The sequence below is a fragment of the Symphodus melops genome, assembly GCF_947650265.1.
Source record: "Symphodus melops genome assembly, chromosome: 1".
In the NCBI taxonomy this organism is placed as follows: Eukaryota; Metazoa; Chordata; class Actinopteri; order Labriformes; family Labridae; genus Symphodus; species Symphodus melops.
Genome location: NC_136691.1, coordinates 39,692,491 through 39,717,884, shown reverse-complemented (window position 1 = coordinate 39,717,884; position 25,394 = coordinate 39,692,491). Strand labels below are relative to the sequence as shown.

Genomic DNA, 25,394 nt, shown 5'->3' with positions numbered 1-25,394 from the left:
ACTTGTGTCCACTCATCGGTAACTGTGGAGGGATGAAACAGACATTTATGTAGATCATTCTTAACAAAGGCATAACCAGCTTCATAAGAAAAAAGAGAAAGTCTCCCTGCAGCAGGTCGTCATAGTCATACACTTAATGTTCAACTACCATCCTCTTAAAAGAACCGCAAAGCAGTTGCTTTAATCCAAATAATGAGGCTTAGCAGTTTCACACCACCATCTCAAAGAGAAACCGCTCGTTATTTGTAACGATCAAAAGGCGGTTTTAATGACTGGGTTGAAAAAAAGTAGGCACACCATGCCACTGGCAAAACTTGTAGAGCAGTGCAGAAAACAACTTCATGAGTGGAAGACAAGAAACCACTAAATGTGATTGTCAGGTCTTTTAAGTAACGCACAGTATATTGCAGAAATATCAGTGACTTTTACCAATGTATAAGCACTTCAGACTGTATTCTTAAAACATGGGGGCAGATTGTTTCTTAAACCTCTGATCATAATTATATACAATTTGACTTCATCCCCAAATCTGGCTGAGTCACACAACAAGAAGTAAGGCAACAATCAAATTGAACTGAGGAGTGAATTGTCACATAACAGAGCATTTTATTAAATATTCCCAAAATAAACAGAAGTCCATTTTCAAACATTATTTGTGTAAGGCCAAGTTGTTTCAGACATTAGAGTGTAAGGAGGGTAGCAGTGAGAGCAGCACACAGCCCAAAATCAGACAAAGGCCACTCTGTCTCACTGCAGGTCTGCAGCAGAAAAGAAGGAAGACCACTGTCATTTTCCTCAATGTTGGGAATCCGACAGGTGCAGGTAGTAAGTGAATGACGATGATAAGCAAGAGACTGTATGTTTAATTTGAGCTCTGCATCGCCATCATCGCTCTTTCACAAACAGGTATTCACCTTCTTTAGACGCAAGGGCTGCTTTACATGCAGGTGATCTAGACCAGTTGTTCTCAACTGGTGGGTCAAGACCCAAAAGTGGGCCACAGAGCTGATATCAGAGGGTCCAGACTGTATGTCTGGGGAACAAAGTGTCAAAAAGTGCTTTTTTGAAGATGTTTGTTTTGTTCTGTTTCTTGTTTCTGTCCCAAGTTTTATTTGTTTTTGGGGTTTTTTTACAGTCTGAGGTCCAAACATTTTTCATAAATAATTTGGATTGTTTGAAAAAAATCTCACATTGAAGAGTTGGTGGCGTTTTCTGAGGCTAAATCAGTTGAGAAACACTGATCTAGACGAGCCGTGCTGGAAAGGCCCTGTGGTAGTAACTTTACAGATTTCTTCCAAAATGCTATGGCAAGAAATTAAATCAACAAAGAGGAGTTAAACCACCAAGAGCTGAACATTTGTGTTGGTTCAAAAAAGCCCACCAACAATTACTTTCTACTATTAAACATAGCTGTTGATTGGTCAAACTTAATTGAGGAGTTAATAACATTTGTCACTCGATATCAGTCTGATCCTGATACTATTGGAACGTTTTTTTATAGCAACCTGCAGAGTTCACTTTTATTTTTAATTCATGTGATTTGAGAATCTTAAAGACAATTTAAACCATCAGTGGAAAAATGAAAGTGTCATTGACAAACTGTCTTTACTGGTTGTTGTTTTTTCACAGGTTATGCAGTTAAATGCAACATTTGCTGAACCTCTGACATACCCGCTTTGTTTCTTATAAACATATTGTATACAGCCAGTATGTATTTGGAGGCCACCATGTAATGATACAGCTCATTAGATTGAAAGACAAGGCATTTCTGTTTTTTCTACAAACCCAAGTTTATTTTTTTTCTTTGATATTCCGTTCATTCAAGGAATCATTTTGAACAGATCTTTATTCCAAATTGTCTGTATACGACCTCTCACCAGAGAATGATATCACACGTAAAAACCTTTATTTCGAAATATTTCAGATTCAACTTTTCAATTATCTAATTATCACTCTTTTTATAAGTGCATACGTTTATTGTGGAGGTAATCTTGTTTATATTTTGAGTAATCATTGGAGGTTCACAAAATGCTAAAGGCAAAGAAAACATTTCAATGTTCCACATTTATTTTAGTCAAGATATGACATGACATCTTATGTCTCATTGGGCATTTCACAACAGATAATATTTACAGAATTTCACAAAATAAAGTATTCTTTCCATTTATTACAAAAAAACTGATTTTTGGTCTTAAGTCATAACACTTAAACTAACTGATTGGAATTGATGCATTTAAAGTATCAAAACTGCAATTCTTGTCAAGTTTGTTCAAAGAAGGAAACAAAATAAACGTGTTATAGAACATTCTTTATGTATGTATTAGTCATACTATTGGGACAGTGGGAATGTTAAAATAGTGACATATTCTGTATAAACTCCTGATTCATTCTCCTCATCCTCCCTCATTTGATGCTATGCTTATCATGAAGTTCTCTTAAGAAACTGATCTGGTCTCTTCTTTGAAAAATGGTTGTGGCGTGTGACATTCCTGTGAGGATTACTATACAAGCAAGCGCGTGTTGTGGGATTATCCTGGTGGCCACCCGTGGTCTTCAGCTGACATATAGGTATCATCAAAATCATAAAAGACAGCAGGAAGGTCCAGACGTCAAAGGTAGAATGGTCAGATGGAGACCCTGAGTAGGTCCCCATAGGTTCATCACTGTCAGTGTGAAGACCTACTGTGATGACCTCAGGACCTAAAAGTGGTAGCAGAGGTAAAGGAAGAGGTGAGGAGGTAAAGATGCAATCCTATTAACTCTCTGTGAAACAAAAGCACATATGAAAAGGCAATTTCAATTATTGCAGAATAAATTGTAGTGTGGAAAGTGGAGATGAAAGAGCTGGCCAGCGGCTCATTTTCATAATGAAAAGAGAAAGGAAAAGTACGAAATGATGAATAAACAGCAACCAAGCGGCTTCACTTCTCTGTGACACCCTGTTTTTCTGGGTGTAGCCTGTTGTCCCTCAGTAGTTGTTACTCTTCCTGAAGTCGCACACAGATCCAAGGCAGATTGAGCTGTGGGCGAAATCTTGAGCAATTGCTTCCATACCCCTGATCCAGATCCTTTATACTGATCTCCAAGTCATTACCAGCAACTCAAGCCGTTCCTGGGGAAGCATTCAGTTTTGCCAACGGCACCAAAGAAACGCTCATAGTCAAATGTTTGACAAATAAAAGCAACATTATGGATGAATTTGGTTGAGTGCACTTTGGCGCAAACCAAAGGTTTTTGAGTGCTACTGCACTGTCGTAAAACACAGTGCAGTGATGCCTCACCCACTGCTCCCCTTCACAGAAGAAGTGCAATGACATTGACAAGCAGAGCTGGGGTAGTGCTGTGAGAAGCCAAAGATCCATGGCGACTGACAAGCTATGGTATCATTACTGGATATTGCACAGATATGACTGTGCTAGCAGTAACAGCCTGCCAACTCTTGGGGTAAAATATATATATTGATTTATTTGTATGTTAGCCTGAGACTAAAATTGGATAAAATGACTTTCTACACCCAATACCGTTACATCCCAATCTGCTATGAATAATATCTGAAGGTATTCCTGTGCGTTCACTTTCTCATATTCTCTTTCTTGCTTCCTCCGTCTTCTTCTGTATCTTAGCCTCAGCAGTTGTTTCAAACAGTATCGAGACAGGCTAACTGGCTAGTGCCATGAAGCCACTTGTACTTTTCACGAGAGACCTGCAACCTGTTGCTAAACTCTCATAATGCCCGATATCAGGTGATCGGGACGTTCTGTGGACATGTTGAAAGTTGATGTACTACTATATTAAGATAGAAAGGGCAATAATTGTTTCTTGAAGGGTGATTAATTGTTCATCTATTTGTCTATGTAAGACAATATGACATGCAGCGAGTCTCTCACGAGAAATGTAGCAGGCAATCCTCAAGAGAGTTTTGGCATGGTCTCACTTTTTCTAGAAATTGCATTCACAACCTGGGCATATCCAGGGACCCCTTCAGGACACTGCTGCCTGGCTGTCACTGTGCTGTTGTTTTGTGTAAAGGTGAGGCTTGACTAGCTGGATGCAGCTTGCCACATAGCTGTAGCAGGATCCCAAAAAAGCTTGTTCATTGAAGAAGCCTTTAATTTCATGTACATGATGATTGTGGATGTCATTTATTCAGAGAGGAGGAGGACAGAGACAAGACAGGGAGGAGGAAAGGTACCAATAAGAATAAACAGACAGGAGAGGGGATGAAGACTTTTACTCAAAAAATAATATGAACATTTTGTGTTTTTCTTAATATATAGTATATACTATTACCAGATTTCAAGAATCAACAGCTGAAATAGTTTAGCATGTATTTGGCCCAAGACGCTGACTGTAGTTGTTTGGAGGAAGAAAATCAACTTTGCAGTAAGAATTCAAAGATGAAAAAAAAAAAAAGAAGGGCACGCTTCTGGTGAACTTAACTTTAAATCCGCCTGTGCTTAGTTGGACACAGCGACGCAACACACTGCACTCATTTTCTGTTCTGTTTATTCGACAGCCAACACCCAGATGTAAGCTGTGGGAGGATGTTATGATGTTTTTAGATTTAAAGGAAATATCTCAACAACAAATGTAGGAGAGGTGATCAAATGAATAACACAAAGACTGAAAGATTGATGACAACTGGGGGATGATATTATGTTCATAATGCAACCAGTGAATCAGGACATGTTATTCTTTGCGGTTGACTCAACAAAATGCTTTGGTATTTATTTTCAGGCTTAAGATGAAGCACATTATAACATGATAAATGTTGCTCTATAAACCCTTTTCAGTACCGTTTTAGGAGCTGGGGCTTAGAAACTATGTGGACTGTTAGTTTGAACACATGTATGTGAGTTGAGAACATTATTAGAAGTCGTGCAGCTCTTAACTGTGATCCGAACTAACCACAGTCCATGTTTGAATCGGAGGTTCAGTAGACACCATCAAATCTTATGTGCACAAAGATGATGTGGTAGAAATCTGAATCTGTGTTTTTTTTTTTTTTTTGGGGGGGGGGGGTTTAGGCTAATTACATTCTTGAAAGACCCAAACTGTCTCTGTCATTTAATTTTCTACACCAAATAAGCATAGACTGTAAATATTAAAGGACGATCCTCAGTGATGTGACTGCAGGAGGCTTTGGAGTCTCATCGAGGGCAGCGGTCATGCTGGATATCCTGTCTCAGCCTAACCTTCAGTCGACCTAACAAAAGGCTAGGAGAGGAGAAGAAGTGGGGGCTGAGGCTGGTTGTAAGCCTCCTGACAAACTGTTACATCACACCCACCTGTCAATCAGTTCAGCTTATTGTGAATAACGCTTATCCTTCATAAGTTATCAAAAAATCCCGCCCAACAGTGGGTGCTGATCGAGACATGATCTAATCAGGGTTAGTTCATTTAGGCTGTAAACATGTTGATTTATGCTGTAAAAACATTTTTTTGACTGGGTGTGTATTTATGTGACTTCCCGAGCTTCAGCAGCCAGCCTGAAGCGCTTGAGGCTGGCTGCTTCAAGCGCACTTGACAAACTGCAGGATTCTGTACTTCTGCATTTGCTTCATTTTTCAACTTCTTTAGCATCGTGAGACCAGCTTCTCATCTGAGACCAGTACTGTCATCAGAGGGGGAAGGAGGAGTGCTGGATGTCCTTAATGAGTAATGCACTCAATACTGCACCATTTGAGATGGGAAAACCTAACGGCATAATTATGCAGAAATACGCTGGCCGACCGTTAATGCTGGGAAGTTAGCGTGTCTAGAGGTTTCATAGATGATGACGACAAAATGAGGATTCAATCCTTTTTAAATTGGAGCAGTGGAAGGGAACGGGAGATAAACATGTATTGGGGAACCCCACATCTGGTGCTGTGGTTGTTCTTCAGAAGTTTGTCTGGGCGCAAATCAAAGTTCATAAATGAAAGTTGAGGCGAAAATGTTTTACAAGGTCATAAAACTGTGCTTGAAATGATTGTCACACATGTTGTTTCACTATAGTTCGAGTCTTCATGGAGCAGATTACTATTAAACTGAGAAAGACTGGAGAGGCATTGAGTGACATGGTAACACTTCTTAAAAATACAAGTATTTCAATCATCCAATCTATTCCAAATTATCACCTTGTTTTGCCACTGCACATAAAGCGAGGCCCCAGAAAATGAGCCATTCGGGGGAAACCTTGAGCAATAGAAAATTTCGATTTCAAATATGGGGTTGAATGGGTTGCCTTGGTGATGCGACTTACCTGTGATTTTACTGTGGTGTGGAAGGCTCTGGACTTGGCGTGTGAATAATCCTCCGCTTCCGACTTGGCTGATCAGCTTCATCATCAGAAAAAGTGTGGTCCAGAGAGATGCCCTGGCCCACCAGATGACGGCCTGCACACAGGATAGCACATATCCACACGGTAAAAATACAGAACTAATGACAAATGACTGCGTCATCCATTCTCACTTGATATAAACAGTGACCCATGACTGCTGGACAACAAATTCCTCAAATGTCTCTCTGCAGCTCTGAACTCTTAACAACCCTGATGTCTTGTCTGCTTCCAAATGTTTGGGGTGAATTTAGTGGTCTCATTGAAAAGGACCAAATTCTTTATCTTTATTGCTTTAACCAATTGCCCCATCAGTGTCATTTGTACACACTTGTGTCAGTTTTAGAACATCCTCAGATAACCTTGCTAACCCTTGACAGCTCCACACCTTAAGTCCTGTGAGCTATATCGGGTCGAGATCTTGCATTCCACACAAGCCCCGTTCCCCTCGGATACAATAGTTTACATGCAGACAGATACACTTAACACACCTGTTTGCCCTTTAACACTGCTGCTAGCCTTTTTGAATTCAAAGATCCACAGATTGAGCAGATGTGCCAGATAAAATAAATAGTTGAGCAGCTGTTTGATGAGGAGTTACCATCTCAGTGCAGATGATACAGTTAACTCTAAAGTAGGTTAATAAGGAGTTAATTGAGCCTGGGACTAAACCATCAGTTAATATATTTATGTCATGGTGTCTATCATCAAGCCCTCCTTCTCATTTCCCTCTTCCTCCTCAATCTCTTATCTCATCCCCCGCGTGACTGGAATACTTCCTTTTTTTTTTTACAATCAGGTTGGAAAACCTGGAGGAAAAAGACAGTTTCTTCTTTTGTCTTTTATTCTGTGCTGTCATTACGATCTCATATCAAGGCTATCTCAAATGAAAACACACCCTGAGACACCAGGGTTAACTGGGGCCAAGCATGTCAAAGGAGGATTGTGAAACACACTTTGTCAGTCGTTTGAGTACGTTCGTAAATGCGGAAAAAAAAAAACACTAATTTGCTATAGTGTACACAGTTTCTGAACTGGGTCAAACTTTGCAAAAGCCAAATGGGTGTGGACTCAAACTAAACCCCAACAAATGTTGTGAGGTCTAGAATTCACTGGAGTTTAATGTATTCAGTTCATGTATGTGTTTGCTAAAATTCTAAACACAAAAACTGACTGTATATTTCATGTCCTCGTCAAGAAGATGGCCATGATTAATTGGTTGTTGGGGATCATAAACTTACAGCCAAGAGAGAAAAAGTGAAAGACTCTTCTTGTTTAAGAGCTGACTCAGAGTGAATAGAACAGATAATGTGAAAAAAAAAAAAATGAAAAAAAGAAGAAAAAAAAACAACAATACGAGGGGAACATAGGGAACGATTAATCAAGGCTCAAAGATAGGTGATAAGTGCCAGGTGATTTTCACTCACACGTTTCAAAGACAATACAGCTTTGTGAAACTTTTCTGGAGAGCTTACAGTGAAGAGTTTGAGCCAGGACCCACACTGAGCAATCTCCAATCTCCATCCATCTTCACAGAGGCCAGTAAAGGAGCATGACAGACAGGGTGTGAGTAAATGTGTACGTGTTATCGAGAGAAACAACCGAATCTGTTGATGCAACTACAACATGAACGTTTTCTGCAACGATATTATCCTCTCGGGAGGGCTTTAGTTTGGCAATGAACACAAACAAAACCATTAAGTGAGCCATCAGTGTGGTTATCCCAGCAGACTGCAGCACTGTTGTGTGTGTGTGTGTGTGTGTGTGTGGTGGGGGGGTGGTATTACTCAGCAGATGTAACATCACGCCTGCTCTGCACAACGCAGGAAGGGAGACCACCTCACGGTCAGCCGTGTTGAAGCAATCGCAGCACACTTCTCCGGGTGGGTTCATGACTCACTGGTGATGGTTTCCCAGAACCTGGCCACCCGAGGGTATACACTCTGCTAGTGTGTGCTTTAAAGTTAATGTTAAAACCCCCTGCTTACATAATCAATTACATTCAACTGTCAGGTTTATTGGACAGTAAAATTGGTTCAAGGAAAGCTTAAACTCAAGAGTTACCCTTAACAGTGTGCATCAAAACTGAGTCACATCGTGACCTATGAAGTCATAGTGAGTACCAGGAATGGGCGAAAGTTTGCCATATTCAATATGTTCACACCCTGCTCCACCAAAACCCTATGTGCATTTTAGTGGAATACTGTATGTACTCAAGTTAAATATGCAGCAAAAGAATTTGAATGTGAAGCTTACTTACTCTAGCATCAAACTCATGCACATTTGTTTGGTTAACTCACAAACGCAAAGCTTACTGCCAATTCTCATTATCTTATGAAGTGCATTTGCTGGGTCCTGCCTTCCCTCCAGGGAAAAGCCTTTGATTTAAAATTGTGCAGAATTAAGGATGTTTGGATCTGTTTTTTATAACTCTTATTACTGTAGTGTTGCAACATATCAGCAGGATGAAAACACTCCACTTGTCTTTTTTGTATCTGCTTTTCCCAACTGTTCATTCTAAGTAGGCAGATGACGTCTTTAGAATTGGTTTCTTAGAAGTGTAACCCCCTTTTAATGAAACAAACAAACAAACAAAAACTGTGACGCTAAACATCCACACCTGTGATGAGGATAGTGGGCTCCTGAGACGGATGAATGCTCTGACGTGACTCTGTTCGGTCCTGACTCTCATCTTCATCAGTACTTGCACCTTTGTCACTAGAGGAACAAAACAAAACAAAGTCAGTGTACAGAGGACCGATTTACCTCAAAAATTACATGAGTGGGAAAGCACACTACTTAAATAAACTGTAACTTTCTATATGTTGAGGTAACACCTGGTAGTATTTCATCAAATGCAAAACTTCTTGAAATTCTTCTTGCAAAACGCTTAAAGAAAAGTTAATTCTGTGAACGAGTATATTAAAGAAAACAGATTTCCCTGGTACTGGTCCACTTGATTGTTAAACTAGTAAAACTAGCTGACCCATGAACCTTTGTCTCGCCTCCTCCTCTTCTCGCTGCTGATCATCAGCCTGCTGGAGGTCCTGCAGAGAATCCTGCAGAACTCTGATCTTGGCCTTCTTCTCGTTCAGCACCATGACAAAACGTGAGTACAGCTCCTTTTCCAATACCTCCTTATCTTCAACATGCTTCTCCAGTCTGGTTGGAAAATCACAACAGTCAGTGCAAAAAAAAACAGACATTAGACTCCCACTTAAAACGTGTGTGCACATTTATATAAACGTGTGTATAGACCAATACGTTTCCAATGCCTATGGTTCTTGTTTGTTTTCATTCTGACTGCAAATTGATGAGAATGACGCGGATGTCTCTACCCTGAACAGACATAAGTCAATCTCATCCCTGGCTAAAGGCCATTCATTAGACATGAATGAACAGTCCTATTGGAAAAAAGGGTCAAGAACCAGGGATGTATAAAATGAAAGAAACAGGAGAGAAGCATCTGATGTTAGTTCCCAGAAATCACAAGCCTACTTTGCAACACTGGGTGGAACCCTCGAAACTCTCAAACCAGTGATGATGTCATACAGGGTGACTGCTGTGCATGTAAAACAGCTGGAGGGACGACTTCAACGCAAAGGGAGTTTGCATGCAGACAAGATAAACAACAAACAAAAAAATCAGCGCTGAACATCTTGACAAAATAATTAGATTCTGTCCGGTATTTTCCGAATGAGCTTGACATTTGCACTGCGACACATCATTTTTCCCAAATACGCATGTGAAACAAAACGCAGGGCGGCTGTCCTCCCTGCATTCTTACTGTCTAACAATTCTCTGGTGCTCCTGTTTCAGTCTATGATTCTCCTCCAGCAGCAGGCAGTTTTCGGACTCCAGTTCCTTGCTGTTCTTTAGGGAGTGGCCAATCATCTCCCGGTTCAGCTGTAAAGAGTCCGGGGCTGGCTGGAGCGCCACAGAACCCAAGTGCACCTGAAGAGAGGAGGAGCAGAAGGAAAGACGAAATAAAAAGCATTTTGAGAGATGAAATCAACTGGACTCATAACATTTCAGTGACATGGGAATCAGTGCATGCTTATGGCAATACAAACATCTTCTGGCTTCAATAATTCTTGAACCAACACAGTGTAGCAGAAACAAGCCTTTCTCTTGTCTTTGAAAATCTAACTTCTGGCTCCTTCCCCAAATGTCAAGAAATGGACAGCAAAAGCATGCTTCAGTTTTTTCTTGCTCTGTATTGACTTATTTCCTCAGGATTAATTTAGTAATCACAGAATCATATATAATTATATAAATTAATGGGACAAAATATCATTGAAATTAACACTAATCTTTCATCTTTAGTGGATTTTGGTTATCTGGGTGTTGACGTGTTTTTATTCTCTCACCAGTATGGATATTTGATAGTTGCACTCCTTCCTACATGGCAATGCGAGTGCAGATCATCTGCAGCCCTCAGGACTAATGAAGTTCTGTCTTATCAGTGCTATCAATGTGTGTGATGACCCGACTCAAACCTTCTGCCGCAGCAGTGACAGTTGGTTTGCGACACACACATCAAGCATAGCCTCTGGGTAGCTCTCTTTAAGTATGTCATACTGGGAGGAGACAAAAAGATAGATTTAAGATTCCATCTCCCAGCAGCCCCAGGAGTACCTGGGGATCCATCAGGAGTTGCGGCCAAAAGAAGCAACAAAACTCCAATCCAAAAGGCCTTTTTCAAAACCTGTTTACAGTAGGAAATAAAATATAAAGAGGACGACTTTGCACATTTATAACATCCTATGAGGCTCTTCAATACAGAGGAGCCACTAAATGACATCATGTTTTCTGTGAAAACTGAGAAATAGAGGATGAATGAATAGTCACCAGTAGGTGAGCACACAGTTTCCTCTCTGTTGCTTCTTGTCTGTGGCTTTTTGGAATCACAAGCAGGCTTCAGATGTGATAAAACATTCCTCACTTAGTTTATATTTTGGCTGAACGTGCAGGGCTGAGGTAAGCAGAGCTAACCCCTCACACACACACACACACACACACACACACACACACACACACACACACACACACACACACACACACACACACACACACACACACACACACACACACACACACACACACACACACACACACACACACACACACACACACACACACACACACACACACACACACACACACACACACACACACACACACATTCTTTGATATAAAACAGGGAGCACAGGAACACCTGTAGACCTGGACTGAGTTTTTGCCCATCATAGCTGCCACACCAAACACAACCTGTTTGCCAGATACACAGACACACACACACACACAGGTACTGCCTCATTGCACTGAGAAACCAGAAGGTAATGTGGTGCTAAATCTTCACTGGGCTGCACCAATGTTTCAGACCCACTGTAATAAAGCGGCCATCTTCAAAAGCTCTCATAAAATACTTGTCATTTTTGTCCCAGTCTGATTTTGTCCTGGCAGGCCACACAGCTGTTTTTAGCCTTCACTGGTGAACCTGAACATGTTTCAGTGAGTGGACATTCACTTCACATCACTCCCACTGCTTCGCCTGCCTGTCTGTTTCAAGCCCTGATAAGTGAATTTGTAAATTATACACTACCCGCTGGGACAGCATGAACACATTCAGAATCATTTAGGGGTGTAATGATACACTTCACTTACGATAAGATTGACATGCTGGGTTCATGGTTAATGGGACATTTTTACATTTTTTCACCATTTTTGTAAGGTTGTAGGTTAGTTTAGCTTTTACATTTTTATTCTCTGTTTTAAAAACAAATGTGTTTTATCATGCTAAGACTTACCTATCTAGATCCCAAAGTAATGTGAGTTATTAAAAACAAGTAAAAGAATGGAACGGTAACAAAATATAGGATGTGTTTGGACCCTCTGGAGAGGCATGCGCTCTTCCTTTGTGGTTATGCTTTTCTAACATCTCTCTTTCTCTCTCTGTTACCTGCAAAGGTGTGGAGACGCGTCTTGTGACACATACAAGGAAAATAGAGAGGGGGGGGATTGCAATTTGTATACCGATAGTTGATGGCAATCTCACGCAGATAAAAAAAAAAGAAAAATCCCCGTCAAAATAGTCCCCACATATACTGCGATTGGAAACCCAGGTACCGTCTGTGTGTGGTAAACACTAGCAGCGCATCATCCAATGCCAAATCTTCATCTGTGGTCTGTAAAGCTCTATTCAGCTGAAGGTGGAAGGGACATGGGGAACATCTATAAAGAGAGGTAAAGGCAAACAGTGTCCTTTTGTGTACTGATGTTTAACTTTTAGGCACCATTACATCTCAAGGACCATTCCACAAAAAAAAACGTACAAAAATCCTTCAGCTTAGTAACTTGCTTATTCGATTTCTGTAAACGACACCAAGCCTGATCACCACGAGGAAGTCAGCGATTAAACAAAAGTCCAGCTCACAGCATCAGGACAGCAGAGAAGACCACCCGGGATCTAAAGAGGAAGAGATTCCTCTGAACTCGTAAACGTCTAGAGAGCAGCAGCAGCAGCAGCGTGTCACAGTGATACAGGGCAGCCTCGTCTCAGGGGTTTAAAGTGACACTGAGCTTCGTAAGTCAGGTTTCAAGTTGACATTCGGTGTTTGACGTCAGAACGGATGCTGTTTGCACTTGATCATCGTGACAACTTTAAGAGCAGCGTTCACGTAACAAGAAATGACACATTTGTTTCACACACGCACGCAGAGCTGACAGTGGTGGTGTGTCAATCACGAACGCTTTGATCTCCTCCTCAAACCCTCTCTTTTAGCTGCTGCTACCGAAATTTCCACCCGTCCGCCAGAGGAAAGTCTTTCAGCAGTAAATCGTCCATGTGAACAAGGATCATGTGAAGGCTAAAGGCTAAAGACGCTTGCACACTTTGAAGAATGAAACTATTATAATAGCAGTGACTTTGTCATGAACGTTTAACCCACTGATACGGTTTAAAAACATAAATCTCCCTGAGTTAACACGTTATTACCAGTTTAAATCCACAGATACAGAGATGTGGGCTGCGGGAAGCACTACACTTATTTACTGAATTCATCTTGGAAATGACACTGAGCAGCTGTTTTTGTCTCACATTTAATGAGAATACTTAAACCGTATACATTCCACACACACATCCAAAAGTTTACCTTTATTTTACTGTGCAACATGAAAAACTGAAGGAGGCTGTGAACAAGATATAAATCAGAAAATATACATGAACCTTTTTTAACTGACAGAACTGAAATCAGACGTTCTATTCAAGGTGATTCAATTCCTGGTTGAAAACCAAAAGAAACAAAGAATGTTGAAAGGTTGAGTTTATTTTCTGGAGCTTCGGTTTCTCCCCTGAGACTCGGAGATAAAGTGAAAGGTCATCCTCCAAACTGTTGCCAGCTTCTGCCAAGGTGTGGGAGGTCAGACTGTTTGTCTGTGATCCACAACCCACTTCCACATTTTTCTGCAGCGTAACTTGACCAAAAAGGAAATCAAATAAGCAAACAGTATAAAGCTTTCTGCTCTGGCTTCAGAGAGCAAACACTTACGTGAGAAGTTTGGCTTATTAATGGCAATAAAACGAAGGCAGCTGAAACGGCACAAGAGGATAAAAAGAGGCAGAAAACCTCCTTAAGGAGGTGAGATGCTTCCTTCCTCTCTTTGTCTTCTGATGTAAGGTCAACGAGTTCGCACAGCTCGGAAAGGTCAGCTTTGGGATGAAACGCACTGTATTGAGATACAACACAGTGTAGCATCATTATGAGGAGACGTAGAAGGTTTTTAAGGTAGATTATTCAGACTTTCAAACATGAGTTGACGTGCACGTGTGTGGTCTAAATGTTTGTTTGTGTGCCTGTCCCCAGACAGCCGGCCCGAGCATAAGGTCAGCCCTGTGCAGAACAGGGAATGTAGGTGTGGAGGACAAAGCTAAAAAGAACACAGTCCCAGTCCCACCATAACAAACTGTGAGCACTGAGGGCACAAAGCCTTCCTTATCACACTGTCCAACACATCGCTGTAGACCAAACCCACTATTTATTCCACTGAGTAAGAGACAATGCACCCCTTTTAAAGACAACTAATATTCAGTAATATAACAGTAACTCAGCATGATTGAAGATCATAGCTTCAAGATGTCTTGCACATTTATTAATATCATCCACAGATGAAGCCGAGCTAAACATGTTTGCAAGATGTTTACATTTCAAGTATTTCAGGCATGGTCAGTCTTTTCTCTTTTCTTTTTATATTTCAAATTCATTACTGTGTCTTTGAGCCCAGGGAAGTGAGGGGGTGAGGAGTGTGTGTGTGTGCATGATGACAAAGAGAGAGTGTTTAAAGGCTGGCTAGGTCGCTGAGTATGAGAAGTGTGGGCACTGTGCAAAGATCAACTTGTGGCATCAGCTTCCAGGTCTGCTGTGCAGAGGCGTGAAGCCAGATAAAGAACAGGAAGTGAGAGGCGACAGCAGTGAGTCTCTGGGATGTCATCAAATGTTCCCATACACGCAGGGAAAGCTGTGGCACTGCACCAGGTAGAGTGCAGATGTGTGTGGAGGGGTCCTTTAAATCCTTGATTTCACTTTTGGATCAGATGATTGAATGTTAAGTTCAGAGGTGTTTGTATCAAGGCAGGAAGACATGATTGGGATAACTAGCATTATTTTAGTGAAAGTCAGGCAGCAAACTTTGTTCAAGTAAATCACATCTTTGTGGTGTATGTGACGCTTAAATGGGGGCAGGATGAAAATCTAGCAGCCAGTTGTGCAACAATTTTCCAGACACTGAGAGCAAAAAAACGTAATGGTATCAACATATTAGATGCAAACAAGTGGCCAACTTCTGACATTTGTCTCAACTTTGAATGACAGCAGTTTTATTCTGACATGTCTTCGACAGATTTGGTTTCACACTGGGTCCCAAATCTACATCATTTACAACAGATTGCTGACCACTTCCGTTTGGAGCTGACAAAACATGGAAACTGTTAACATGAACTGCTCGAACTAATCGAGAATGTTGATCTCTTAACACAATGGTTCCCAAAGAAGGGGTCGGGACACCTTTGGGGGTCGAGAGATGCTTTCAAGAAAATACGATAAAAATGTAAATTGAAATACTTTACCCAGTACAGTGTAATGTAAGTTGGCACATTCCTGAAGCAATCTGTGTCTGTTTGCTTTAAGTGTGTCTTACAATAAATTACTTACATGCCAGTGTTTTGGTCTATTAGTGCGTGTGCTCAATGTTAAATGTCTTAACCGCCTCAAGGGGCAGCGGGGGTCCTCAGTTTCTAGCCTGATTATTTTGGGGGATTTGGGAACTCCTGCTATAACAGACCAAAATGCCAAAAGACTTTCATTACATGTTCAAATGGTTCTTATACAGTAAGCTGTTTTTCTTTTTTGCCTAAGTTGAATAGACCAGAGTACAAATTAAGTAATGTTAAGAAAAGGAAGGATGTAGTTTGTTTTTTGCAATCAGTGTGAAAAAATAATCTTTGAATTAATCATTAGTCACAAGCGATACATACCAGTGAATAGTATCACATTGATTAAGAGCCCATGTCTGAACAAACTGAACAAACTGAATGTATCTCCTGTCATTTACCACTATTGTTCTTTTCCAACATAAATTCAGAAATCAGAATGAACTGAGCACGATAACTAAAAGCTCTACATGGTTTGATTGTGTTTCATTAAGGACACACAAAGACAGTAAAGCCTTTCCACCACACATGGTACAATGATGAACCACAACCAAAAATGAGGAGATAAATCTGCTTATATCTGAAGAAGGGACACAAGAACAAGCTGATGAATTATAAAAGCAATAATACGACAAAACATACGTAGGCCAGCCATTAGTGTACTGGCATCATTTCCACTGCTGTGTTTTTACTTTCAGTCAACATTCTCATTTAGCATTTGATATATTGCATTTCAAAATGATCATGAGAATGTTTCTTTGAACATATTGTATCATTTCACATTTTGGGATGATCCAATCTGAATAAACAAACAAGGACTACTCCAGTGAAATCTGTGGTGAGCCTCACACTGAACAGCTGAAATCCCCAGTGAACCATAACACTAGTTCTTTTTGGAAAAAAAAAAACATGGACACAATGCGTGTCACATTCATCCAGGATCCTGTGGTTCTATTTACCACAACTGTTGGGGATCAGAGTCCAAATCTCTCTGGTCTGAAGACAGAACTAATCTCTGAGTGCTACTCAAAGAAAGATTGACGTTCGGCATAATGTGACGTAAAGGATGTGAACAGCTAGTCACACCGAGACAGACCAGACTCTCCTGCAGTCATAATTCATGATCTTGGTAGTTTGTACCTCCATCTGCAAATCACAATCTTCGTGGGTGGTTCAGAGAAAAGGATAGACAGCCTGCTATATGGCAAAATAGTGTACTTAGGAAATTGGAATTAGTGACATTTACCTGATGTGTGGAGACAAGACTTTATGATGGCTAAGTGGACAAATTAACTGATGGAACTTAGCAGGGCTCCGTTACTGCACAATCCAAATCTAATTTTCAGCAGCAGTTAACTAGAAAATCCAGATTCACACAGTCAACATGCTGGGAAGAGACGTCTGGATAACTGGCCACAGGTTTGTGTGACTATCATGCAGCCTGTCATAGCAAAACAAAATGGATTGTTTAATAAAGAGCAAGAGAGGCAACTAAGGCTTGTAATGATTGATCTGAAATAAACGTGGCTGACGGTTAAAATGAACAAAGGACAAATGTGTTTTCAACTTTAATCAGTGAACTGACATTTAGGCCTTCATGAAAGCCACGTGTTAGCTAGTTAGTTAGCAGCACATAGTTTGAATTGTGTGTCATACTTCAGAGTCGAATGGAGATCGACCCAAAGTGACTGTGGCAGTTTGTCCAGATTCTTATTAATAGATCGACTGTTTAAGTAAAATGTCAAAAACAGCCAGGATCTAAAATGAGCTTCTTTCTGTGTTTTCTTTATTTTTGACATTGAATGAAGAGTCATTGGGGTAGATCAGAGATTGGTCAAAAGAAGAATTTTCACTTTGTACTCAGGAAATTCGCATTTTTTCTTTTCTTTTTTTTTTCAACTACAGACTATCTTGACCTTTGTAGCGTAATAAGAGAATCATAAGTTTCAACTCTGAGGCAGACGTACAGTACCTGTTCCTTTCACTTCAATGCTCTAAAGTTCGTACTGACACATGTGAGAACTAAAATAATGATTTCTCCACCAATGACAGATTGGTTCTTAAACAGTCATTAAGGAGGAGACAATGTCTCACTTAGCAGAGTAAAACACCTGTGTAGTAGTCATTTTAACTACTAACTCCCAAATTACATTCATCATTACAACTTCTGGGGTCATATTCATAAAATATTAATGTAAGGTTAAGTTCAACACCTGTTTTTTTTTTTTCCTCTCCAGCCTCCTTTCTTCTCGTCCAACAGGAAACTTGCCTCATTTTTGCTCATTACAGAACCCTCAAATTATCTGGTTGGGAAAATATGCTGCACTTTTTAACCCCTGTGACAAGATGAGAAGAAAAAAGTGAACCAGTAAGAAAGAAAAAAGGAGGAGAAAGAATCAGGTGTTAGACAAGAGCGGTAGTTTGCACTTCATGCAAATAGTCTTCCGGGATTCTTAGATTTGTTTTCTACCACACACACACACACAGTGGCACACACTGATGAATACTGTCAGCAGCTATGTGTGCACTGACTGTGTCTTACAGAAGGAAACTCGGGTCCGTACATAGATATTTGGGCCACTGTTAATCATTATGTGAGGAGTAGATGCTCCCTCAGGCTACAGCTTTCATTCGAAAAAGAAAAAAGCCCACTACCATCATCGCATGTGTCGAGAACAACTTTTAGTCAAATCATCTTTACCTCAAAAATGACATTACTGAAACATGAGATTTAGTAACATAAGACAAAATCAGACTAAAATAATCATTAAGCACCCAAAAAAAGGTCATTAAAGAAAAATCATTAAGCAGCCAAAAAAAAGCTTCCTCAAACACATGGTATGTCTGCACATGTCCTGACACTGTCACATACACACTCACAGAGACAATAGACAACCAGAGGGAGTCTCGGTACGAAAAAGGAAAAAAGCTCTAATCAGATGTTGTTTAACATTGTTAGATGTGGATGACCCTGTCCATAAATCTACTTTTATAGTCTCCAAAGTGTTCCTAACCCCCTGGCCTTCCCCCTCTGGTTCTCCTCTACCTGCACAGCAGTCCCAGGACCCCATGTGACCTGCTCCCTGGAGGCAATAGCATCCTCTATTAGTTTAGAAGAATAATGTCATAATCCACTGAGAGCACCATGACCTATACTCCATCAAAACTGTCAGCTCTGAAGAAGTATGTAAGAATCTCTCAATGCACAGTTCTTTGTCAGTGACACGTGTGTGCTTCTGAGAGGATTTGACCTTATACTGTCGCTGTGTTACGACTGGTTACAAACGATCCTTATCTGTGGCTTTTTCCATCGCGGCCTAAAGGCAACCAAGCCTTTCTAATTCTGCCATAATGTGGGTAAACTATAAACCTTATCTTTTAAACAACCCCCTGTAAAATATAAGACTTCCTTTCTATTTGCGTGCATGTCGTTAGATGCATTTCACCTGAGGGAACTGTGACAAGAGGGAAGAGCACGAGTTGTGACGTCCAAGAACAGCTCTCTTTGTAGAGAACTTTCTCAAACTCACCTTCAATAGACTCCTCGGCCTTTGTGTTTCAACCATGGAATCAAGGAATTTGTTTCTGCAGATTTATGTTGGAGTGTGTTAGCCCTGAACAATGATGAATGATGATTGATTGTTCATTGTTCGTTTGTTTTTTTCCAACAGCCATATGTTGGCAAAAAGCTGATGTAAAAATGTAAAAGCTTCAGGTAGCAGAGAGAGGAGGGGAAAACAAACAAGAACATCTGTGTTCTTTGAAGAGCAAAATAATGAATACTGTCGACTACAACTGTGACATTATCATATCCATGTAACAGCAAGGTAATAGTAGAAATATGCCTTTAAAGTTGTCTACCAGAGATGTACTTAAATTTGCTTGGATGATATTGTGTAACAACGCCCTGCACTAAAAGTGTGCCAGGATCAACTTTTTTTATTTCCATTTAAATTAGTAGAGGAGATATTTTCTATCAATAGACAGTTTTAAAGTGTCATGCTTGTGTATGCATTTAAGCCACAGAATAAAACCAAAGCCTTCGCTTACCGAGATCTCATTACAGATCTTCTGATAGGAGAGCTGGCAGTGGTCGGGAGTGAGTTGGAAAGAATACACGTTCTTGTTGCACCCTCTCCTTCCTGATCCTCTTCCCTCTTCACTTCCTGTTAGTGCCCGAAGAAGGTCCTCGACATATTTTTCTCGTGTGACTTCCATGTCTTTGGCCTCTTTTGTCACCTCGTCTTCTGAAACTAGACACAGAGAAGGCATTTTCGTCATTTTGGCATTTCAAAGTCACATAGTTGAGAGAAACCGGACAGTGGGTAAAGAGGTGATAGCAGACAGGTGAACAAAAACGATAAACATTAATTATATAGCAATGTGCGGATGCACGTGATGGCTGATTCAAAAGGAAGCATGCAGGAAAACCAAAGGGGAATGTCATCAGCTGTTGCACAGCTGCTAACATGGGGTTGAGGGTCCCAATTAGCACATCAAACACTAACAACCCAGAAGCCCGCACATAGCTGTCACAACCCCATCTCTGCCTGTCAACTGTGCAGATGGACAGCAGTAGAAAACTAGGGAGCATTTATGTTCCAGGTGTCCTTCCAGGAAAAAAGTGCTCATGGCATATGTAACAACACACACACACACACACACACACACACACACACACACACACACACACACACACACACACACACACACACACACACACACACACACACACACACACACACACACACACACACACACACACACACACACACACACACACACACACACACAGACAAAGACAACCTTGTAGAGTTTAATCTACTTTATACACCTGTAAGCTGTGGCACAATAGTGAAGAGCCCTGATGAAACAAGGTCACTGCTGTCTCTCTGGTTAAAGGACTTAAGAGTTTCAATATTATGAGATGAGGTTCAGCCAGGTGCGCACATATGGAGAGTCTTAGAAAAGAAGTAGACTTGGTCACCCCATTGAGTTAAAGGTCAGAGATGCAGGATTTTGAAATACATGGAAGCAGATGATTTGGGTTCAATTACGAGAAATGTAGTATGAGGTTGTTGCGTTGTAAAAAATGTTAGCTCTTCTGCCGATTTGCAACGATAGAGCCTTTTGTAGTATGAGACTTAAGTTAGGACTTAACGTCTCGCACAATGGTGTAAAATAGGATAAGATACACAATTAAGGTCACAGTAGAAGTCTTACTTGAGAAAAACTGTCAAAGATCAAAAACAGACCCTTAGGGTTAAATCGGAGAAGTACTGGGACTAGCAGGATCTGCATTGGAATGTGCTGTTACTGTTAACATGACAGTCTTTCTTTGTATGAAGTTGGAGAAAATTAACTAGGATCCAATTTTACCTGAAAGACCGTATACGTGCAAGTACACTCGTACGTCTGTTCTTACATCCATAGTCTGTAAATATCAAGGTGTTTTGTATCATTTCTCAGAAAAAATATACCTTCTCCAATCCATGCGGAGTTACCATCAGTGAGTGCTAATGTGAAACCAGCACCCAGGTCTACGGCCCAATCCACTCGCAGGAAGTAGGGGGTGTCTGGATCAGCACTTACAGTGATCCGTCTGACTTTACCGCTCATGACCTGCAGAAAAACACACAAGATGCAGGATGTTAACTCTCAAGACTGCCATGATGATTCATTCCAACAAAGCAAGCCGATTGTGCTGTGACATCTCTGAGGCCTACTCAGAGATACGTGGTCCTCGGACCTCTTTCGCAGTACGCCCTCCAACCGATCCATTTTGGTGTTGTGATAGTGTTAATCTCCCACTTTCATCACTGTGCCTCATTGTTTCACTGCCTGGATTTTGGTAATAAACATCCCTGTGTTTGTCTCCAGAGGAGGCCTCTCTGAGTCAGTGGAACCACACAGAGATGAACAGGTTTCAGCAGCTTTTTGTGTGGAAATGTGGGCTCTCGACCACCAGTAAGGTAATTACACGCTGTTAAAGTTAATATAAGAATATTACCAAACAGCACTTGTTGTGGTTTAATGTCTTCTATGCCAACATCTTTTCAAATATCTACAAGTGAATATTAAAGCAAGTTTGAATATTCTTAAGCCAAGATTCAAGTCATTCAAAAAATGACTAATTATGAGACGTTGATTCTCCATGATTATGCAGCTGCTAGGAATATTACTTAGCTCATAACCACTCAGATTTTTTTGGGCTATAGTTTAGGCGATTGGGCATTACCTGAAGAGCCATCACGTTTGAAAATAGGCAGAAACGATCAACCCAAATGATAAGTGGGAACTGTTGTTACAGCCTAACACTTCCCGAGCTGATTTGTCCTCAGCTATGCCAGACCACATGAGGAGAGATAAACCTGTGGGATCCATGGATCAGAATCACTGTAACCTCGTTAACTAAATCCCTATTTGCCGAAACAATATTGTTCAAGGAGTGAGATGAAGGAGATGTTGGGTAATGTCACATTGACCTGAGGCTTTAAGCTTTTGGAGGACTGATTCACTGCGGCAGTTAAAGTCAAGTCTCCAGGCAGTGAGAGACCACGTTCAAAAGATCAGTTACAAAAGATGTTGATGTAAGGATTACAACATGAACTGTCCTTCAGTTTACAGCCTACACATCTTTGATTCCATCTTTTTGAAGGGCTTGAGAAACTTTTACTTGATTACTGATGTCCAGGCCTAGAACATGTGATTACTGCTTCCACGTAAAGTGAGAGGTGAGTTGGATATCTTTCCCGCTTAACTACAGGGCAAAGTGTGTGGAGATGGAAGGAAAAGGACAGCTAAATTGGCAGTTAGCCAAGCTGGACATGTTTAAAAAATGAAAATGAGTGCCTTTGGACACAGCGCTATGAGTTAGAATGTGACAGCACTTTTTTTTATGTGTGTATTATTTCTTTGTATCGTGTATGCTGACAAAGCAGGTGGTCAAGGTCATATAAAATTTGACATACAGCAAAGATCTGAAAGGCATACACATGTGCCCTCCCTGCAGATGCGTACACACCAATGCACAGCCACAAAAGAACCTTGCAGCGTATTAAAGTTGACCCTGTGTGCTTCGAAAAGGGGTGTGGCTGGATGAAGGGGCTGAGCAAGATGAGGGAGCTGAAGGGTTCAACTTTAACCTCATAAAGTGAACCCAGCTTCTCATTAGTAACTGTAACATCTGCTGTGCAGCGATGATGACCCTCTGGTAATGACAGAAGGACTGTCCAATTAAATGAACAGGGCTGTCTGTCTGTCAGGTGTAGAGAACTGCGAGCAACCTTCAAAGTCAATTCAAAAGTGAAGTCACTGGATGGGCAGAATCAATCACAAGTTTAAATCATCAGGAACACTTCTGGCACACAGCCTCGTCCCCTTCTCTGACTCTCTCTGTAATTTTATACTCAACCTTTTCATTGTCGTTTCTTCCTCACACTGCTGCATGCAACCCCCCAGACAAAACTTTTGTCGGGAAATACTGTGTGAATGAATCAGACAAGAAAGCCTTTACGTAGGTGATGAGGTGTTCATGCAGAGAAGCGAAAACAATGCCCAGGCGATTCACCGTCTCTTTAGAAGGGTCAGTCTGCTCACTGTTCTTTCACTGGACTTTCACCTCGTGCTTTCTCCCGCACACGAGTGTCGAGATGAAAATGAGAACACATTAAGAGTTCAGAGTCAAGTTGTAAACAGTTGCATAGCCTTTCTTTTTTCTTTTCAAGTATTCTATTCGGTTCAATTTTAGGCCACACAAAGCAAATATATGACCTACTGTACTTCAATAAGTCAAATCTGTCTCAACCTATACCAACATCACGACAGAGGAAGAATACGTTGTGTCAGCATAGTTTGACTGATGTAGGCCTCAACATAAAGACCAGGTTTGGAAAAGGACAGTAATTTAGCAGCTGACACGTTTCATACTTGCATGCAGAGGAGACTGAATGTAGTCGTAATGGGTCAGGTTCCATCCCATTTGGTTTTTTTAATGAGAGCTGCATTCTCTCACAGAAAGTATGTTTCTGTCACCTACAGAGGCCCACAGACGTCTTGTCTCAGTAGGCCAGAGAGTGGATGAAATGTTTCAAACCTTAATCTAAAATCATCCGTTTTAAGTGGATTATGTGGTAAGATGTGGGTTCGTTTAAAGGAACGATTTAATTGATAGCGAACGTCACGTCAACTTTAGTTCTGCGTTGAAATGATTGAAGCGATAACCAATTTTGACAAAGGGTCGGTCCTTTAAAACATACTCAAAGCCTGAAAGAGTGTTCCTACTGACCCACACTCTTTTCAACATGTCTTTCTAACTTTGAATCAGCAGCATCGGAACAGAACACTTTCACACCTCTACTGTTGACACAGGAACCAGTAGTGACTGGACCTAAGCCAGCCATGCTGAGCCACAAACATGAGGCAGTTCTCGTTGAAAGTTGTGGTTGATAGAGAAGCAGCCACAATGCAACCTGATAAGTAACACATCTGGTTGTTTTAATTAGATTCTCTTTTATTTAAAGTCATATTCATTTAGTTTGTCAAAATAGCAACTTAAAGGGGCTATATATGTAACGTTCAAGAAGATCGCATTTTTGAGTGACACCGCAGGCTGCTTGGCTAACTGCACCAGCATCCTGTTGCTCACAGATCTTCATCGGCCGTGAAACTCACATGGTCTAAGAGAGGAATTATCTTACCTTTTCAATTGAAGTGAGGCCATCTCTGAGTCAGTTTTTATCCCCAAAACCAATCGAAGCTCCCTCCATGAATGAAAAGCTCTTCTGTGTTCACTCTAGTTTTTGCTCTACGCTGGTCAGATTCTAGTTTGGCTTGACAGGCTTCGAGTACAGATAAAACATTTGTTTTGTTTCTTGTGCTTACGTGGAGTCTGTGAAAGAGTCACATCCAGTCAGGCACAACTGTTGCTCTTTGTAAGTAGAGCTGTTTGAGGAGGACGTTGAGAATGCATATAGAACCTTACTTCGTGCAGCTTTCGCTGAAAATTGAGCCTGGGTTCGTCAAAAAGTAAAAAGTTATACAGGCAACACAGACGGACAACGAATGTCTCCTTTTTAACATCAGTTAACTGTTTTTCTTACTAATGTGAGACAAAACACTAATTATTTGACAAAGTTACATATAGCCCCTTTAACATTGAGACTGGAGGTCTGCGAGTATGATGTACAAATGTGTACTCTATGCATCAGACTATATATACATATCTTAAATATCATCTTTGACTCTTCTAAACCAGGCTCACCAATCCAAAGTTCTCATCCACACTGTTGTAGTTAAACATGCAAAAACATTATTTATGTGTGGTTTATAATGTGACAGATTTGTTCTTACATAGAGAGAGTGTCTGGGAAGGAAGGGTCGAGAGGGATTTATGAAACATGGTTTAAATGCAATCAAGATGCTGCCATGGCTGGTTGTAGGGAGGGGACTTCATTGTGAAAACCAAGGGAGCAAAGTGGACCACAAAAATGTCACTCTGACGTCACAAAGAAGGATCCATCTATTCGACAATTGACAGATTAACAAATAACAGTTCTCAACAGTGATTAAGCGGCAAAGTATAATGTTAAGGAATATAATGCTTGCAATGATTTTGATCTTAAAAATCTATGGTGCACAGTACACTGCAGCAGCGTCTCCGCCCTGCTCGCATGATTTCCTGTAACAGTCGGTCCAAATTCATTGGAGTTTTTCAAATGGGCTAAAGACTTGACGCGTGTAGTTTTCTTTAAGACACTTACGGTATTGTATGGGATAACTACTGTGTTGTCCAAACGCAACCTGAAATCATCGTGGCTCTCTCTGTCAGATTTCCTGCCAGACGACGTTTCAACCTTCAATTCCTGC

The 25,394-nt window shown here is 40.8% G+C and overlaps 1 protein-coding gene and 1 long non-coding RNA gene across 6 annotated transcripts; both read right to left on the bottom strand.

Annotated features, from left to right (window-relative positions):
• Positions 1-2,049: 2,049 nt before the first annotated feature.
• Positions 2,050-25,375, bottom strand: LOC306833826 (DNA repair protein XRCC4-like). Of its 5 annotated transcripts, none has more exons than XM_079359394.1 (8): positions 25,289-25,375; positions 21,008-21,149; positions 19,578-19,780; positions 10,107-10,273; positions 9,314-9,481; positions 8,940-9,037; positions 6,245-6,377; positions 2,050-2,700 (listed from the first exon to the last, which is right to left on the bottom strand). In XM_079359394.1, the coding sequence occupies exons 2-7, from the start codon at positions 21,144-21,146 to the stop codon at positions 6,253-6,255; spliced, it is 900 nt and encodes a 299-aa protein (XP_079215520.1). In that variant the 5' UTR covers positions 21,147-21,149; positions 25,289-25,375; the 3' UTR covers positions 2,050-2,700; positions 6,245-6,252. The 5 variants fall into 5 exon arrangements, with proteins under 5 accessions (XP_079215520.1, XP_079215524.1, XP_079215523.1 ...); XM_079359398.1 differs by lacking the exon at positions 25,289-25,375 and adding an exon at positions 24,227-24,440; XM_079359397.1 differs by lacking the exon at positions 25,289-25,375 and adding an exon at positions 23,044-23,166.
• LOC306833871 lies at positions 17,297-19,309 on the bottom strand. The gene is made up of 2 exons (XR_013780424.1): positions 19,058-19,309; positions 17,297-17,863 (listed from the first exon to the last, which is right to left on the bottom strand). It is a non-coding gene; the product is annotated as an uncharacterized lncRNA (long non-coding RNA).
• Positions 25,376-25,394: the final 19 nt, after the last annotated feature.